We start from the raw sequence: 20,290 nt of genomic DNA on the forward strand, positions 1-20,290 counted from the left end.
AGAGAGAGAGAGAGAGAGAGAGAGAGAGAGAGAGAGAGAGAGAGAGACAGAGACAAACACCCAGAATTTAATATGGACAGACGGTCACGAAAGTCGAATTTCAAATTATTCGATTATGAAGCTCATTGCCTCCGCTCAAGAGTGCACCCTTCCTTTCCTGGACCGTCACGAGGTCATACGACATGTGTCAGTCATCAAATAACTGATCATCTCTTTTGGCCATGGATGAGAGTTGACAAATAAAACTAAAGCTAAAAGCTCGGTTGTATTCCAATGACAATCCGCCTGGGTGGCCAATTAGGCAAGAGTCTCGACTAGCAACTCAGTGGTCGTGGGTTCGAATCTCAAGTGCGGTAGAGTTTTTAATAAAAGCCGATAGCCTTAGATGCTAGTGCTTTTAAGAGTTTAGTCTTAGAATTTATTTCTCTGGCGAAATTAATAATAATAATAATAATATTCCAATGACGCACAGGCGACACGCAAGGTATTGTTTTAATAGTGAAGAACTTTTGAAAATATTTAGCAAAAAAAAAAAAGGACCATTATTAACCGCCTCATCTCATTATCTAGCTATCCATAAATACGTGTAGCGTTAAGTGATTAAAAAGATTTTGCTTAACTTTTGAACATTTTGGGATTGTATTTCTTTAAATTTAGATACATATGCGTCAACATACCGGAGAGAAACCGTTACAATGTAAAATTTGTAAATTTGGTACACGTGATCCCAGCGTCTTGCATAAGCATCAACTCAGACATGAAAAGGTATAAAGTTGAAATATTTCCGCAGTACTATGTAAGCAGAAGGTATACGAATGCTATCGTTCCATTTGTATAATTTAGATCATCATAGACTATATATATATAAAGAACATGTATGCGGATAATTGATATGAAATTGATGGTTACGTCTACTTGGTCGATTATGAAGAATAAGAAGAGCAAAAAATTTTGTTATGCTTTTCTAGGCACGATCTAAGGCAGCGAAGACAAGGCAGAATTATGTTTTGCCAAACATTTTATATGACATGGATTCCTTTCCAGAATCTAACGAATATCAAGCCATTTGGGTTGCACTTGTCTTCTATAATTTTTTTTTTTTTTTTTTTTTTTTTTTTACAATAAAATGGTGTAGTATAGCTTCCGGACCGTATATAATGTACTTTAAAAGTCCGATATATATCTTTTCTATGTAATAGCAAAGTCGATTCGTAACTTAAAAGGGGGAAAGATACTAAATGGCGGTACTCTTCTTATACGATTTGCTTATTTCGTCTGAATGTATTAGGTCTAGGTGTGTTTCGCCGCTATGTGAAAAACGCTTTCAAGCGGCTTCCTTTCATTTCAAGCTAAACTATTCGAAACATATCGATCCGTGCATCTGTTGTCTTTGCGCCGTCTTGATTGTCGCCATTGCTTCGCCAAGAATTCAGAAAAGTCTTCAACTAGATGATGCGTATCGAAGAATAACATCTCGAGATCAATACAACTTTCATAGGTCTTGTAAACGCTATCATATGCTTTTATGATATCAGTGAAAATATCTGGCGGAAATCTCGCAAATGTCTCTATTCTATTCTTAATCCGTATATATGACTATTTTGTCTAACGTTGGATGGCTCAAAAAAACAAAAAAAAAAAAAAAAATTCACTTTATCGTGATCAGCTACCTATCCGCATGAAGGATAGGTGTGGTGTTATAAATTCGCCCGATGGCGAATATTATCTGATTTCTGACTTGTTGTGGTTGTAACAATTTTTCCGTTTCGCAGGAGGGTAAATTTCGTTGCGAGATATGCGGTTATTCGTGCATACAATCCAGTGCTTATAAGCGTCATATGCGTTTAAATCATGAGGAAGCTTTCAAAAGAATCTCTTGCGACTTATGCAATTTCATTACCATCAATGAGAGCAAACTTGACGCCCATAAGGAAGATCATCGTAAGGGATTAATTATTAATAATGAAGATTCGATGAATGCCTCGAAGCCGAATAATAAAAATGAAATATCCACTGATTGTTTTATGCCTTTGGAAAGCATCGATTCGTTACCCCATGAACCAGCTGTGGATACTGGCGGCGTCACCATACCGGCACCGTCAGAAGATTCTCAATTCCCGACTTATTTGAATAATTAAAAAAACAAAAAAAAACAAGAAACAAAAACGAAAAAAGGATAACATCAAGAAAGGAAACAAGCAACAACGAACCACCAATGGATTAATAATAATATTTTTTTTATTATCCTTTATTTTTATTCAAATTCTTTTTGTTTATAATTGTTTTTGTTCTTCTTTCTCTGTTTTATGATATGATTCGCAACACAATTTTTAGTTTTTATTTGTTTAATAATTAAAATCTGTCAGTTTTTATATAACTTTTTTTTGTTTCATAATTAATTGTTTTATTTTTTGTTTTTTTTTTTTTTTTTTTATTACATAACGCCGTGTAATTACTTTTTAAATGTTTCGTTTTATTTAATTATTTACTCTTTTTTAAATATTTTAATGAAAAAATTTTAAATTGTTTTATTTTAATATGTCCTTCCTTCTCTCGGGGAGCGGTTTATATGGTTTGTTATTTCACCATTTTATATATTGATTTATTGATTATTTGTTTATTTATTTTTTGCTTTTATGCTTTCTGCTTTTTTTTTTTTTAAGATGACGTTAAATGTTAACGTTGAAAGTTAGTTTAATTTCGGTTTAGTTGAATGCGTAAATAAGTGAAACAGTGACCTTGAAAATTTGTTGCAAATGTTTTTCTCAATTACATTCGATGAAATTTGAATTTCTTTTCTTGTTTTTTTTTTTTTTTTTTTTTTTTTTTTTTTTTTTTTTTGTAATTTTTCGCTTTTTTTGCATTTAGTCAAGTCTTTATCAAACATTTTCTGCTAATTAGGTTGGTTTCATATTTTCATAATAATCGCTTTATATGTATGAGTTCATCATATTTAACTTAGGTTTATTTTCCTATTCGTTTCTCTTTACGTTTTCTAAAATATGGAATTGTTTCTCTCTTCTTAATTTTTTACCATTTTCTTTTCATCCTTTTCCCTTTTTTTTTTTTTTTGTTTTACTTTCAAAATTCTTTTTAACTAAAAATTGTTTCTTTATTTCTTATCATATCGCTTAGCAGCTTCACTTTTACATCATAATCTTTAGTTTAGTTTTTTTGTTCTTCTTCTTTTTTTTTTTGCTTAATTACTGTTATGTTTTTTAATAATAAAAAAACAAAAAATATTTGAAGAGTTTTGTTTTCTCAATTTATTTATTGTCTGCATTTGATTTGATTTGAATCAAAAAAAAAAAAAATAAAAAAAAAAATAAAATAAATAAAATAGAGATAAATAAAAAGAGTTCATAGATATGAATAAATAGATGAATATATGTATAAATATTTACATACATACATACATACATTTCTTAGGGTGGTGATAGATTTTATGAAAATATTGCTCAAAAAATTGCATACCATAGGGATATGTTAAGGATTTGTAAAATGCTTGCAACTCATATAAGTACGCATCGGAGGCTTCATAAAGTATTTATTAGCGCTTAGTAAGACATGCGTCTCCGATTATTAGTCTAGACAAAATCACGATTACGTTCTTAAAGCTTGACTTAGGATAAACTTGGTCAGCAATTGTGGTACAAGAATGTGCGTAACACCCAGAAGCACTTTAGATGAACCCATCCTTTAGTATGGCGATCGATTTAGAATCACGTTCTGAATCCCTTTCGCAGTTGATCTTTTGTCTTTTGCCCTATTTTCCGATCACTCCATGACTGCAACTGAATGCATTATATCGTGAAAAGGTCCAATTTTCGAACAGTGAGAATTGCTTAACAAATAAATCGAGCTTACCGAATTTGGATAAGGTAGATAAACGTATGCTTTGGATACCACCTTATATAAGGATTCTCAACAAATGTAAACTCTTATATGCCGCAAAGGCTTAAGTGTTTAATGTTTTATGATGAAAATCTCCTCGTGATTGCAATTTTTGCGAAAAGAGATGAAGTGAATCAAATTTGAACCAAATGGAATCCATTTCATACAAGATTTCTCATGATTAGTAAGCCCTTTAGAAAAGCATTTAATTTTTTATTTTTATTAGTGACAGCGAGTATGGATGGCATTGGTCTATTTTTTAAGACTCCGACGAACATAGGGGTTAACGGGAAAAGCAAGCTCTTATATGAAGAGGAAAAATGCAATTGATATATTATAATATAGGTAATAGGGAGCATATAAGGTTTGCTGGAACTGGATCAGGCCATATCATGTTTTGATCGCCGTTCAATGTGCGGGCTTTCGGAAAACGTATGTCTTCGCATGAAACTAATGGGTAATTTTTGGTGTACTATTACCAAAAGGACTGAGTAACTGTACCAGGGAAAATGGTATGGGGTATCTAATGGTCGGACTGGCTCGGCTCAGTATTCTTTTTTGTCATTCTCGTTAAGTTAAATTCGTAGATCTGATCGAAATTATCAATAAGTTTACTTTCCATTTATTCGGCTTAAAAAATTTTTGCTATTAAACGTGAGCGTAGGGCTAAGGTTGGCCTATATGACTATGACTATTGATTAAATTTGGTTGACATGTTGATTTTAGTTCTTCGACTAAACATATGGTTATGCAAAAATCCGATTCGTAATAGGACACCGATCAATGAAACTGAATGAAGCCTCTGTTACGTACTATGAATTAGTCCCAATCTTCGGTGGTGGATGCAAAATTACATTTATTACTTATGTAAAAATCTTTCTGTTACATAAATTTTGCAATATTGCTCAATAAAAAATCTTAGTTCAAAAATTGGAATAAAATTCTTCTAAAAAAATTTATTATTTTTTTTATTAAATATAAACAAAAGAAAAAAAAAGAAGTTTTTTAAATTGTTTTAAATATTTATTAAAAGTATGAAGCGAAACGTATAGCAACAATTTTTCTAAAAATTGACTGAAAATAGAAAAAATGTTTTAAAGAAAAAAAAAAAAAAAAAAACAAAAAAATTGTACAATTCTTAAAAGTTTTTTTTTATAATATTTTTGAAAAACTTTATAATTTTTTCCAAAAAATATTTCCTTTGAATGCTTCAAGCAAAATATTGCATATTGGAAACTTTTCGTTTAATTTGTTAAAAATGCAAAGTTTTAAAAAAAATATTTTTGTTTTTATTTTTTCTTTTTTTTTTTTTTTTTTTTTTTTTTTTGTATCCTACACCACTTGTACACCCAGAAGAACTTGAGCTAGATCCACTTTCTCGATTCAAAATCATTTTCATGATTGGTGTGCATTCAAGGGCGACTTATACTGAAAATGATTTGGATCGTTTCACGTCTTCAACCACTTCATATACAACGACATACTTTGTGAAGTCATTATATGCATAGTTGTAGTAGGAGTGGTGTGGAGTATTGAATGATGATGGGCCGTGATTTGTTATAGTTAGGTATTCAAAAGATTTGTATACAAAATAAATGAAAAACAAAATTTGTAAAGATCTCTTAAAATAGTTTTTAAAAATGATTGTTAAAGAGTCCTTGAAAACTTTTCGAAATTTCATAAACTCATTTATGCTTTAAAGCGAGCTAGCTTCCTTTTACTAACTTTAGTCGATTCGAAACGCATTCGAATTTCATTGAAATGTTTTCAATTCAATTATCGAATTCATTTCGATGAATATTTTATACCTGTAATGAAATTCATTTCACGCATGATCACATGATGACATTTCTGTAGCAAACTTTTGTAAAAATTTAAAAAAAAATTCCATTTATATATGATAAATAAATATTTCTTGAGCATCAAGGCATCATTTATATATTGTATAGAATACTTTACGTTGGGCTCAATTGTATTTTGTTTTAAAATCTTTCCCGATTTTTAGGTAGATGTAATGCAAAATTCATGAAATATTTTCCGAATTCAATTTTTACAGCAAACAACAAATTTTATAATGATTGATCAATAAGGTACCAAAAAAAAAAAAAAAAAAAAAAAAAAAAAAAAAAAAAAAAAAAAAAAATTATAACATAAAATGTTCTCGTTAACTCAGGAGCCGTATACATGGAACAATTTTTTGTACTTTTCCTTCACCATCGTACCAATGTCCATAGACATTAGAAAATTTGAAATTTTCTGGAAAAAGAAATTTGTGATTACAAGGCATTGCTATGAGTTTTTGTCGTGTATTAATGACGTTATGTTATAATGATTTTTTTTTTTTTTTCGAAGATAAAAGCGAAAGATTTTAATTGTTTAGAGGACAAGTTTGATCCCTCGAATAATTCAATGAATTACTGTTTGAAATATCACATACTTTTTGACCTTCGTTTATAATTCGAATAATATCAGCCCTAGAAGTAATTGAATAATTTTCACGAATTTTTCTTTTTTGCTCTAAAGTTTTTAATTTACAATACAATCAAATGCTCATCATAATTAGGAAAATTTTCTCCGATATTTCCGATATGAAATATATATTTCGGAGGAAGAGAAAAAAATTAAAAATAATCTCGTTGAAGCGTTTTTTATGATGACCATCAGCGATCACTTTAACGGATTAGGTCACTGTAATAACTTAAAAAAAAAAAAAGAATTAAAATAATTGATTTATTAGGCATAGATTTAAGTATTAAAAGGAAAAGTGAAAATATTTCTGAAAAAAAAATTAAAAAAATGACAACACCGAAGCCATTCTCGCATTCTCGGTGCCTGTTGCGGTACACATTGTAACTGGTACAAATGGGGGAATTGAAAAGAAGCATTTAACCTGCTTGCCTATAGCTAGTGATACACACAGAATTTTTTGTTTTAGAAATATTGGTTTTCGTGTGATGGATAGTTAAAATTTGACCAATTTGGAAGGGCACTCTTTTGTTATTAAAAGCAAGTCGGGGCAAGGCGGACTTTTAAATATCCTGCACTACTTCGCCTATTACAGCCGTTCACTCGTTTTCCTCATAATACATCAAAAATTAAATATTACTTTTATGTAAATGCATGATTTTCATGAACGTCCTTCTCTATTGGAGCATACTCGAAACGTCAAACTGACACGATGCAAGTTTAACAAAATTAATTTACTTGTCAAAGATTATTATTATATTCCATGTGTCTCCGCTGTAATAAACTATAAATTAGATTTTTACCGGACTTTAGACGGACCTGCTTTCATAAGATCACCGTATATATGGTTCAAATTACCTATGGTGTTTGGACATTATATATTAAAAATGAGATTTTTTTTGGCATGTAAAAGTTTATTTTTCTATCGAATCCTAATATGGATTAGAATCCAATAAATAGAGTTACTTGGTCTAAAATCGGTAAGGTTTAAATTTAATGTCAAATTATTATTATTATGAATAAATTATCATCAAAACGTATTGAAAATTAGACAGTTTTACTATCTAAGGATTCAGCTGGAACGGTTCAGTGAAAAAGATTCGATCCCAAATTTTCTCAGCCAATTTTGAATGGCAAAATATGATTACTAGATGAATTTTTCATATATAAAGAATGGAGAATGATTGAAAATGTGGACCGATCGGAAGCGTTTTCAATTTGTTCTTTTTTTTTTTTTGTTTTTGAGAATAACGCATTCCAAGTGTCCGCATATTGCCGTAGAATTATGTTCCGAAAATCGATATATGTGACCATTTAAAATTTTGCCAAATCCACAATTGTCTTTTTATGCCATTCGTGACTATTTAAAGAATCATTTAAGTCAATAAATGAAATTTGATTTTTTGAAAAACTTATGGTGGCCCTACCCCTTAACCGCATCCTATTTGAAAATTGAGACACTTGAAAACTTCGCTTTTCACCAAGCGATGATTCGACTTTTGGCGATGAGATGAGTCTTGAAAAGAATCGATTTTTTTTGTTTTTTTTTTTTTTTGAAAAAACAAAATATGTTGTTGCTTTGTTCAAAGCGCTGTTAATCTCAATATGTGTTTTTTTTTTTGAAGATGAAAAATTTCTATCTTTGTAAAGGGTAAAGATTTTCTCGCTATTTTCCTTGCGGCAAATCAAGACTGTGTCGCCCATACGTTCATCTCTTGGAATAGGACACCGTGACGCCGTGTAAGACTTCTATAATATTTTCAATGAGTTCGTGATATCCTATTGACAGACGGCAGTACTTGAGGTAAAATTTGGGTATTTTTATCCTTGGCGACAAAAGAACGTGCAAACTATTCCGCCTAATGAACATAAGCGACTGTTACATATTACGACAGATCTTTGAGCAAAGGGATTGTAATGTTTTTTTTTCCTTGCAAAGCAGTTTTTTACAAATTTGCTTAAACTTTCCTCGTTCTTATGGGACAAATCGTTCATAGTATCCGCCTGAATTAGTTTAAAATCTTCGTCCAATAAAGAATTAATTTGGTCTTGTTTTGAATTTAATCTTTAGTGTTTCGTTCAAATGTAATCAAAGGTAATCTTTGCATACACTGCCTCCTCAGGATGCGGTCGTTTCTTGACGTTCGTATTAGTGTTCGCTACGTCTGACAATATAAAGAGCTGAGCGCTATAAAAAGCGATAGAAAGAGAAATATCATAAGATATAGAGACAAAATCATCGAATGGATGGATCGACAAATATATATAAGGAGTAGGTTGTTAAATAAATGATCAAAGAGCACAAATAAGAGAGAAGAATAGGGAAAAGGTAATCAGGGATAGGAAGCGAAGAATGAAATAAATTTATTGATAGAGCGAGAGAGAGAGAGAGAGAGAGAGAGAGAGAGAGAGAGAGAGAGAGAGAAAGCGAGAGGATGTGAAAAGAAGAGAATGCGGGAAGGAGAAAAAATAAAAAAAAATGAATAGATGAATAATAAACAATAAAGAGAGAAAGGAGAAAAAACAACGATGGAAACGGAAAATTGTTGTCAAACAATTATTTGTGCGTCGCATAATAAATGCTAGGGTAGAAATATAATCCTAAAATCATTTACTCCATACATATTTTTACTAAAAAATTAATGCTAAAAGTCATAATTGTTTTCTATATTAATTTTAGTTTTCGTTTTCTATTCAATTGGTCTAAAGAGTTACAGTTATTAACAAAACATTTATTATATTTTAATATTAATTTTAATTTTTTTTTTTTTTTTTTTTTAAATTTAATTAAAAACCTTTTAAAGGATACGAACTTAGTCAGTGATAAAAATGGGAGAATGGGGTAGTAATACATATGTCTGCTATTACGTAGAAAAGTTTTCTTTAAGTTTCTTAACTTTAATGTTGGGTTTCTTACTTTTTCTTTAATTAAACCTTTGGATCTCGTTTTAACATTTCTTATTTATATGTATATATTAATATATATATACATGATATATATATATATATATATATACATGATATATATATATATATATATATACATATATACGTGCATACATACATGCATATATATATATATATATACATATTTGATATATATATATATATATATGTATATAATTTTAAATATTTAATTTCTAAAAAAATGCATTAAAAACAGGTGAGTTTGGTTTTTCACTTCTCTTCGTTTCGTCTTTACATTATTTTAAAATTAATAGTAGAATTGAGTAGTGTAGTGTTAGTTGTGTGTTTGCTTTGTGTTGCTGTATTATTGTGAAAACAGTCCAACGGCATAATTCCGTGCGATATATTATCAAGGTGTTAATAGTAAGCGGTCAGACTGTAGTGACACGATCTATTTCCACATAGCGCACAGAATTATCGCTTTGTCAGCAAATCACTTCCTTCTCGTCCAGCACAGCTGTATCCATGGAACTTAAAGACTTTAATCTCGTTTGCAGCATTGTTGAGCCACGTAGTTTTCGTTTAATTTTTCTTATTTTTTTTGTTTTTTTTTTTTTTTTGGAATAAGGAAAGGGAAAAAATTTTTGTTTTTTTTTGTTTTTTTTTAATAAAAAAAATTCATTCATTTGAAAGGATTTGTTTGCTTAGATTACTTACTTATAGGCGAAGGCTGCAAATGCACAACAGAAGAGTACAATAATCAAACACAAGGTGGCCAATATTTCTGTCGGCAATTTCATAATCGCCGAGCATTGCAAAAATGTTTCATCATCGCCTGAGGGACAGTGCACCACGCCATCACACCAAACACTAACATTAACGCAAGCGTTTAACTCGGAGCACTTGTATTGACAGTCTTCTGGTTATAAAAAGAAACCCAAACCAAAAAAAAATTAAAAAAAATCATCTACATCATGACAATACAACAACAATAGTGCTTGTGTTCTTTCATTGTTTTCGTTTTTGTTCATCTTTTACTAAGATTTTAAGCAAACAAATGTACAATCAATTCTTGTTGTTTTTATTTTATGTTTTACCTGCTAAGCTTATTGTAGGTCGAGGTATCAATTCCATCCAATTGAACGAGAAATCACCGTTTGCCGGACGCAAAAATTCAACACTAATGGCTTTTGAACGATTGACTAAAGCAAAATTTGGTCTTTCATTCCAGCCAGCACTAAATATCTCTACAAATTCGTAGGCTTTCGAGTCAGGCGCCAAAGGACAGGCAGTGATTGTTAAACCTTTAATGGTAAGAGGAAAGAGAGAAAGAAAAAAAATTATGAATTTCAAGTTTTCCTTTTTGCCTTCTGCTGCGTTATTGTTTACCTTCAGCTGTTGTTAGTACGGCTCTTGATTTCGTTTCACAACGATATGAACTTGTCCCCACAACTGTTGTGTTCATTGTCCTTTTCGGATTATATTTACGTAAGAATATGGCCTTCAAGCGTACATATAAAAACTTATTGCCATTCGAAGGTTCAATCAGCCAAGGTCGAGTACGACATTCCAACTGCAGTATTCAAAGAAATTTTTAAAAAAAGCAAAAAAAAAGAAGAACAATTTTAATAGAATTCAATAACTGTACCGATGTTGTGTGTGTGTGTGTGTATTCAATATATTTCGATCATTTAGTTATCTAACGGTCTTTCTTAGATTTTACGTTCTAATCCCAATCATAAATCTATTTTATGAACAATGCCTTCTAAAACTTCGGCTACATTTCTTACTTTTTTTCAAAAAAAAAAAAAAAAAAAAAAAAAAAAAAAACACTATAGTAGGGCGTGGCGGGGCGCGATACTCTACACCATTGTATTTAATGCATCTATTCATATAACGACTTTGAAAAATAAGGCTTTATAACGGCGTTTGTCCTTGAGCCAAAACATATCGCGGCGTATCCGGTCTCAAAAATTACGGTCTACACATTGAACACAAGAAAACTAAATGGTCAGACGGTCAGACAAGGTTAGAAGAGATTTTATATCGTTCGGTATAATAAAAGGTGAAGTTTTGGTGACAAAAAAAAGTCAATCTCAAGTTCTCCTGCGTGTTGCATACATGCGCACAAACTTAGTATAACCTTGTATCCCAAGTGGTTGTAGGGTAAAAGAAACAAAAAATCATTTCGATAGTTAATCGGTCTCTTAGAATAGATTAAGTACTTTATAAGGGGTTTCTTTCGTGAATAAGATGCAATTGAAAAATTCGCGGAGTGGCATCTATAAGAGAGAGATGCTGCAATTCTGAAATATTCCTTTTTAATATTGGATTATAAGCTTGTTTACACTCGCTTGACCTCGCCCCTTTTTTCAATCTAAATTGCAGCCGCAAGTGTAAGAGGTGAAGTTTCTCTCTTCTATCTAAATTATAATGAGTTTATGAATCCGATTTAAATCGCAGACTGATCGATGCCGCGTCGATTCTCTGACGCGTACTGCCGTTCATTGCGAATGAAACTTCCAAAATGAGCTTCGGGATCGAATAAGTTTTACCTAAGTCGTTTTATGCTTGATGGAAATCAGTTGTTATATAAATATGTACTTACATCACCGAATGTCATATCAATGGTGCCGCTAGGCCCGAATTTTCTTCTACCATCTTTGCAATTGGTTGGTCCTTTAATGAACTCGAACATACCCTCAAAATTTAAGGCATCTGGATCATCTAAAGTTGACATATTAAAGGCTGTAAAATGAACTTCAACATCGCGACTGGTTGATGTGTATTCAACCGGTAAATGTGATGAATTTGACGAATTACATAGACATCCACGCGGTAATAATATTGAATCATGATACGGTCTCTCAAATATCTATATTTAAGTGGGAGGTAGAGAGAGAGAGAGAGAGAGAGAGAGAAATAGAAACAAATATACATAAATTTACTCAAGTGTAAGTTTGTTCGCTGAAAGTCACGTTTATGTTGAATAAATTTACCTCCACTTTGGCGCTGGTTTCGCCATAACAAAATGACCTATTTATGTCCTCATCGACACGTGACATGCACTGACGATTCATTGTGGTTACTTTGCGTAATTTAATGCGTACGCGTTCGCCACGCATTCCCTCAAACTTGTATATGCACCTCAGGTTGCGTGTGCCACCGCGGCCAAATAAAAATATATTACGCACGCTACGAAAGATGGCGGGATCTTTACGGTCCATAAGGCTGCTAATAAATTTACGATTGCAATCATGTTCGCCGCCACCCAGCGGTAGGCCATCCTGATGTAGGTCAATGAATTCATATTTCAATTTGAACTCTAACGGTCTGCGAGAGAAGATATTTATTGGCTTTCTAGTGGCAAAGAAATTTAAAGAATTAAAACATTACCTAAGCACCGTCGATTCGGTGTTTTTTAATTCTAAAGTTATTGAATCACTGCTCGAAACGTAACTTTCCGATACGGTACATGGCCTGGCGTACGTTTCGTTGATGTTGGAGCGATCGCAAGTCCGCGGTATTGTTCCACGACAAAATCTTGCTATAACATTTGTTATATTATGAGGATTATATTGAGCCAGTGAGGGATGGACTTGTGGCATATCGCTGGCGCTAAGTTTGGTGAGGAAAGAATTTCGAATTTTAGAATTTGTTTTTTTTTTTGGCATTCGTCTTGCAGGGGCTTGCATGAGCAACTTACCAATTCAAGTCTTTACATTGTGGCGGCTCTCTTAGAGCACCGTCCCATATGCGTAACATGCCGCTACAATCTTCCTGAGTTTGTAATACCCCTATCGCTCCTACGGACGTCTCATCAATTTGTCCAAATTCTGGATCCAAATTGAATTTCATCATTGAAATCCAAACTTTAAAACGCGACTGCGGCTGATGCATTAGACTATTGGTACGTCGCGACAAACTTAAATGATCGAAAGTTTTAAAAACACCGATGCCTTGTAAATGATATAAGCAAGTGGTGTTTGGAGCTAAAGAATGCTTTGGATTCTCTAAGATACCACGTCCTGCACCGCGTATCCAAAATTCGCAGGGTTTCTTGTTTTTCGTATATGTTGGACTTTGTATGTCCACAAATATTACTTCAACCTATGATAGGCATATTGTGACAATAATAATTATGTTTCATAATCAATAAATTTACCTCCAATTGAAATCCATATAAAGGCAAGACTTGCGACGAACTGCCCGTAAACGTGCCATACGGTGATGTAGTGAATTCTACCAGTAATTCCGGGCCACTGGATACAGCCGAGGGTACTGCCTGACCGCCGCCACAAAATTTCAATATAATCGGATCACGCGTAGTATACCCATCATAGACTGTCACGTAGTCCTATGAGTTAATAAACAATGCAGAGGAACACACGAAACACATTTACTTTTAGAAAGAGCGAAACTCTCAAAAAAGAAATAAAAAAGAGAAACCAAACGTGAAACGAAAAAAGTGCCAGGTAACCAGACCAGATACATGAAAAAGGGATAGTAAGTGAGCGTAAAGAGTAAGAACCCATAATATATGTATGTAACGCGGCGACGTTTGCTTAAAACTGTTACAAAAGTGTTAAACAAAATGAATTGTTGAGTGGAATAAATTGCTTAAGGGGTTTCCACAGATTCAAGAATCATTTCGTATGGATACGTGCACAAAGGTAGGAAAAGGAAATTATTAACAGTACACCAAACAAACGTTGAAGATTTTCTGATTTTCTTTTCACAACGTGCGTCTACAATGCATTTTCTTTTGTTTTGTTTTTGTTTTTTTTGTTTTTTTTTGTTTTTCATTTTTTCTACTATTAAATAGAAAAAAACTAGTGATAAGTGAGTGATAGAAAACTTTTGCTAGCTACAGAGAGAAAGAGAGAGAGAGAGGGAGAGAGAGAGAGAGAGAGAGAGAGAGAAAGAACGAACGAAATGTGAGCGTGGGGAGGTAGTAGAGAAAGAGAAAACGAAATCAACAGAAAGTTTAAAATAAAGTATCACTAGACCGACTCACACAACATTCGCACACAATTCATTATAAACCCATTAGTGTGCTTAACATGAAAAAAAAAAAAAAAAAAAAAAATGCTTTTTTTCTTTCGTGTTCCACTTTTGCATGAAGTGTGACAATAAAACATATTAAGGGAACAGTTTTTCCTTCTGTGCACACACACACACACATATAAATATAAATATATATATATATATATATTAAAACAAATCAAATAAAAAAAGTCTTGTAAAAGATTGATTGGTTTTAGAAGTATTTGCTGCGGTTAGAAATTGATCAGAATGAATTTAATTTGATTTGTTTCGATGTGAAAGCGAGTTTTGTGTATTTCGTTACTTTCTTAATGCACTTTTTCTTTTTGCTATTTTTTTATCCGTCACCAAAAAATGAAGGGTATATTTGTTCTGTCGAAACGTTTGCTATACCCAAAAGATAGCTACAGAAATCCTATACAGTATATATATATATATATATATATATTCCTGATTAGCATGAAATTTTAAATCGATCTAAACATGTCTATCCATCTGTTTGTCTGTCTGTGTTGCATGTCAACGTAATATCTCTAAGTAAAAAATGAAGCCGTCGTCTTCAAATTTGACAAAAACACCGCCCGCCAGCCAGTTCTTTCAAGCGAGTTGCAATTGAAAATGGGGCAAGTTGGTCAAAGCACACGCCCACTGGAAAGCATAAACTGGCTATCTATTCTGCATCTATTTCTGCAAGTAAAAATTTGTCTTTTTTTACTCATTATTTCTAAATTATGGAAAATGAAAAGCTGAAATTTTTCATATTTACCTATTGGACTCTACTTGTGAACCCTGCTTTTCTAGCGAAAAGATGGGAACAAGATTAGCCACATACGGCCGCACTAAGTTATAAGTAATCAGATTTTGATTATACGTTGTCTGCTTAGTACTTACTCATAAGGTAAATAGGATAGAATGTTGAAAATTGTTTCGTACATACTTCACGTGAAGGTATATTATCGGTTTGACAATGTGTTTGACTCCACGAATTGGAGGACTCGTTTTATTTTAGCAGTATTATCGAAACGGGAATAAAATAAAAGGACTGGGAGAGAGTGAAACGCAACAAGCTATGTGCCTTGATTCCAAGTTAAACATCGTCGAGGTTAAAATGTGATGGGGTAACTTTTGCTCCACGATCCCGTCGATGTGGGTATCAAATAAAAGGAATTGGAGTGCAGATATATTATATGCAAAATTAATAAGTTTAACGACGTCGTTAACTAACTAACAACGAAAAAATTAGTTGAATTAGTTACAATATATAACACCTTAGGCAACAAACTCCTCTATGGCTTTTATTATATATACAAATCTCGCATTATCCTCATACTCTTATCCTTATATTTAAGTCATATTATCTTTTTCTATATTCGAGTAGGTTAACTGAAATCAAATCAAGCTAACTCAACTGACATCACATTGCAACGGCTTAAGTTAGCTAAACTTGCAGTTACAGTTGCAGTAATATAAATAAGCAGTGTAGGGCATAAAAACTTTTCAATAACAATTATATTACATAATAATACATTAGCATTGTGATTGCGTTAAAATTTTCAAATGACTTAATCGCCTTCCTTTGTCTATCGAAGGATGCGAATTGTAAAAGTTCACCAAATGCTGAAATGTCAGTTAGACATTTAAAACTTTTACTTCAACTGGTAATGCACTACTAATACCTTTACAAAAATCTACGTAAGAAAGAAATGTATATCTCGATGATTAACGTTGTAAGTGTTGTGTTAATCGCAAGGCGACGGAGCGGAATTGATTTTGTTATTCCCAAATGCGTGCTCAACATAATTACAGCCTACGCCACATATGGTGGTGCAGGGTGCAGGGTGCAGGGTGCAGGGTGCAGTTAGTTTGTTTGGATGTATATAACACCAAGAAGGGTTTAAGATAAACTCATTTCTTATAATAATGATCGTTTTAAAATCACTTTTAATCTTTTTTGTCCGTCAGACCATTTTGTTTTTCTTCCTTCAAACTATAGGTCGCAAATTTTTTAAAATATTTTGATGAAATTTGGCACCTGGACGTGTTGGGTTAAACAAGGACGAACATATAGTCCGAATCGGCCCACTTTTCCAGCCACTCCTCATATAACGTCCTATTGTGAAAAGTCGTTATATGGGAGAAAATTTCCCGACAAAAGGGGCTAAGTAATAATATTTCAACATTTTTTTAAATTAATAAGAAGACTTTACACCGACTGAGGCAATTTCTGAACCCCCTCTCATACAACGAAAACTGAAGTATTGTTTTCTTTTTACTCAGCCGCTCGCCGACCACATAATAGTTATGAACATGTTTGGTTTTTTTTGATTAAAGTTCGCATCAAAAAAGCTTTGGCCGCACAATATTTTCACCTAAAGTCGCGTCGCGAGAAGCGTTATCAGTTTTCCTCTAAAAAATTCCTCGAAAAAATAATTTTTGTTTTATTTTTTAAATTATTAAGTATACGCTTAATAATCTTTCCGAATATTGTTACCCCCACTAACTTTCCTTCAACCCCGAAAAAGTGGCCAGAAATACCTTTTTGCCATAGTGCGGTGTTAACTCCTTAAGAAACATGGCATCTTTGTCAAATTTCCTTTCACTACGTAAGATAAGGTGCACGTGCACTACACATTTCTTACATTGATGCAGGTCGCTGGCGTATGTAGCTGACATATTTAGATGAGTTTTGATCATCAATTAAGAGATACATGGCTGGCAAGGCGTTGCAGCAATAAATTCGTAAAAGCATATGTCGCTTAATTACGTTGGGCAGTTCGTTGGTCGTTGTATTATAGGTGCATAAGGAAGGTTCTTCTATAAATTTTGATTTCTTTGCCGCTTCGCTGCTGTTATTCCGCAACGACGTTGACAGGCGAGGGATAAAAGTTATTACGCGATAAGAATAAAAGAATTTGTTTATTGCTTAACATTTAAATTCTTTAAAGATATTAATATTTTTCGTCAATTTTTCATTTTTCATCTTCACTTGTCTGTTCCCCCCCTCCACACCACATCTGACAGCTTATGCTATTTTATAATTTTATTTGAACCGTACTTTTGTAAAATATTGACCACAAATCTCGAACTGCAATAAATCGTAATTTGCAGAAAATTCAAAACTACAATGTTTAATATTCGAAAAACGTTCTTGCCCTTATTTACATATATATATACACATACTTGCATACATTTGTGTATACCATATATATGGCTAAGTATGTCTGCATATGTTTCTTTATATAGGTATATGCGTGTGTGTGTGTGTGCGTGTGTGTGTGTGTGTGTGTGTGTGTGTGTGTGTGTGTGTGTGTGTGTATGTGTGTATGTTGTGTGTATTTAGAAATCTATATATACATATAGCAGCAACAATGGTAACAAATTTATGTAATCTGAATAAGTAAAACTATGAAAGACAAAAAGTATTCAAGTTTTTATATGCTGACCGTATATACCAAATATGTGCGTATGTATCAAGTGTGATTATTCACACTTGTGGGCAACAACAATAAGAACAACATCGGCAGTAGTAGTAGTAGTAAGACAATAACATTGAAAAAGAGACAGAGACAGAGACTCCCAGCTATATAGAGAATATTTTTCAAGCAAAATTGTTCACAAAAGCATTAGACATTCAATACATTTGTGAATGCGTCCGAGTGCGAGTCGGAATAACTGCCCTGTGATTGCATACAATGTGATGGTTAGCTAAATATATGCTGTGCGAACTTTTTATGTGGGCGAGTTTTTCTTTCCTGTTTGCTATGCAGTTGAATAACCTTTTTTTTTTTTTTTTTTAATTTTTCTTTTTCAGTTTCTACTTTAGTTAGTACTTTAGGGTTATTTTCTACAATTTTTTGTGTTTTTCTCCCTCCCCTCTCTCTCTCTCTCTCTCACTCTCGCTCTCTCTCCCTCTCTACAAGTATTGGCATTGCTTATTGATGCTAAGAGAGGGAATTAGTGAAGAAATGCTTGATTTTTTAAAGTAAGAAATTAACTACGACGATTATGGGCCAATAATTTGCTTACCAAGAGATTGACGCACAATATGTATGCAGCCTGGGGAAAAGAAAAAACTACACTTTAAGGGATTTGCGTTTGCGCACTTTTAGATGCTACAAACGGAATGACAAATTTGTTTGCCAAGGAGTATCAAAATGTTACGATCTGTTTCATAGCTAAAAAGATCGATGCTTAAATCAATCCAGGAATCAATAATATTTCAATGAGAGCAAATTTTAGAGTAAATTTTTAAAAAAAATTTAACTGAGATTTCGCATAAACAAATGTTGCTTACTTAACTGACTGCTTATGTTCGTGAGTGTTTGTAAATTCTACGACTTCCTTCAACAAATTTTTACGATCATGAAAGAATTAAAAATTTTCATATTATTATGACGGCCGACGGCATTGCTTTAAACGAATTACGATCATTTCGCAAATTTGTGCCAGCGACAGTGAAAGATAAAGCGTTTCTTAGGCTTCCGTCTATGCACGGAATTGTAGCATGAATTTCGTAATTCGTGAATAATCGGGACAAGGCATTATAATATCTTCAAATCAGATAACTTTCTTTTCCCGCCGCTTAAGAGAACAATTAAGTTAAATCATGAAGAGCCTGAATAACGATAGCGTTCGCATTCGTTACTTTTATTAGTTGGAGAAAAAACGATTAATAATTTGGTAAGCAACGAGTACTTCTCTCATTCTTATCATTCCTATCATAGCGAAGGCTATAAAAAAAAAACTCTCAGCATAAAATTTAATTCGATATGGCGTTGAAGCAGCCCTTTATCACATTTGTAACATTTGTACATGTAAATGTTTGTAAATGTGATGTCAAGCTCTTTGGCTTTAGAGATAGAGATAAATGCGCCCGTAATTAAAAGAAGAAGCAGCAAAATTACTAAGATTATAATTAGGAGAAACGATATGTTGGTACTCTACCTAGCTACGCTAGCTAGGCGATGATAATGAGTTTGTGCGAATATATGCAAAATATATAGGAGAACTTAAGATAGAATCGTTAGAATGATTCAGAAAAATTTTCTAAATGAATTTAAACGTGTCTGTCTGTCCGTCTACGTTATAGTGTATCTAACGTAGCGTACACGAGTAATTATCTAAGATTAGTAAATATCGAGCAGTGAGAGTGTGGAAAGGAAAAGCAACGAAATAGTGTGTGTCTTTTTATAAATGACTTAGCTAAAATCTAAACAATAGAAATAAGAAAGCGAGTAATTTTAGCACAAAGGAACGTAAAATTTTCACAATAAAGAACGAATTCTGGATTCTGACTTTGATCTCGAAAAAAAAAAAAAACTCTTCCAACAATGACTATTGTGATCGTTTTGCGCTAACACGTCGAACGAGATAGGTGTGTTGCATTTCCAAGTCCATAAGATAAGAAAAGACACATCTTATATGTCGATTATGATAATATAACGATTCTGCAAAGCATTCTATAAGAAACAATTCTTTACTACGTAGATATTTTGCATTTTTTTGAGAAAATTTGGCGAAATTTTGTGCACTGACATGTTTCAGTTCAAAGACGAATGCTGTTGAAATGATTTTCGAGCCATTCCCTTATACGAACTTATTTTGATAGAAATCGTTATACGAATACCGGTAAGATGGTGTAATATATTTTACGTTGAGCCATGGTTCCCTACAGCGTTGTCACTAGCTTTTGTATTCTTTAGGCAAACATGAAGGCAAGAATTTACCCTTACCTAGGTTATGTAACATTCGAAGCGATTTGATATATTGTATATTACATGTATCATAATTATATACAATTACTTGTGATTTGTAACTTTCTAAGAAAAAGGGCCAAGCATGTACCTGTACAGCTATCTGCGAATTTTAACCTAATTATGGGATCGACAATTAAATATTTGTTTAATTTCATCTTAGATACGAATATCTTCGTTTATTGTGTTCGTGGCGGCGATTAGCGGCATTGCATGAGATTTGG

General features: G+C 32.7%; 2 protein-coding genes across 2 annotated transcripts in view; one reads left to right on the plus strand and one right to left on the minus strand.

The window, feature by feature from the left end:
* Positions 1–2,392, plus strand: part of LOC119645046 (zinc finger protein 567) — a 6,283-nt gene extending 3,891 nt beyond the window's left edge. The window contains exons 4-5 of the mRNA XM_038044852.1: positions 658–765; positions 1,773–2,392. Of these exons, the coding sequence (XP_037900780.1) occupies positions 658–765; positions 1,773–2,138 (474 nt within the window). The 3' untranslated portion in view covers positions 2,139–2,392. The remainder of the gene's footprint in view (positions 1–657; positions 766–1,772) is intronic.
* Positions 2,393–9,450: 7,058 nt separating this feature from the next.
* LOC119645045 overlaps positions 9,451–20,290 on the minus strand; it is a 166,936-nt gene continuing 156,096 nt past the window's right edge. Inside the window, 9 exon segments of the mRNA XM_038044851.1 lie at positions 9,451–9,858; positions 9,985–10,186; positions 10,365–10,571; positions 10,657–10,840; positions 11,876–12,142; positions 12,267–12,600; positions 12,664–12,885; positions 12,974–13,377; positions 13,433–13,624. Coding sequence (XP_037900779.1) covers positions 9,753–9,858; positions 9,985–10,186; positions 10,365–10,571; positions 10,657–10,840; positions 11,876–12,142; positions 12,267–12,600; positions 12,664–12,885; positions 12,974–13,377; positions 13,433–13,624 — 2,118 coding nt within the window. The 3' untranslated portion in view covers positions 9,451–9,752.

Source organism: Glossina fuscipes, unplaced genomic scaffold (assembly GCF_014805625.2).
Source record: "Glossina fuscipes isolate IAEA_lab_2018 unplaced genomic scaffold, Yale_Gfus_2 1, whole genome shotgun sequence".
NCBI classification, from domain to species: domain Eukaryota; kingdom Metazoa; phylum Arthropoda; class Insecta; order Diptera; family Glossinidae; genus Glossina; species Glossina fuscipes.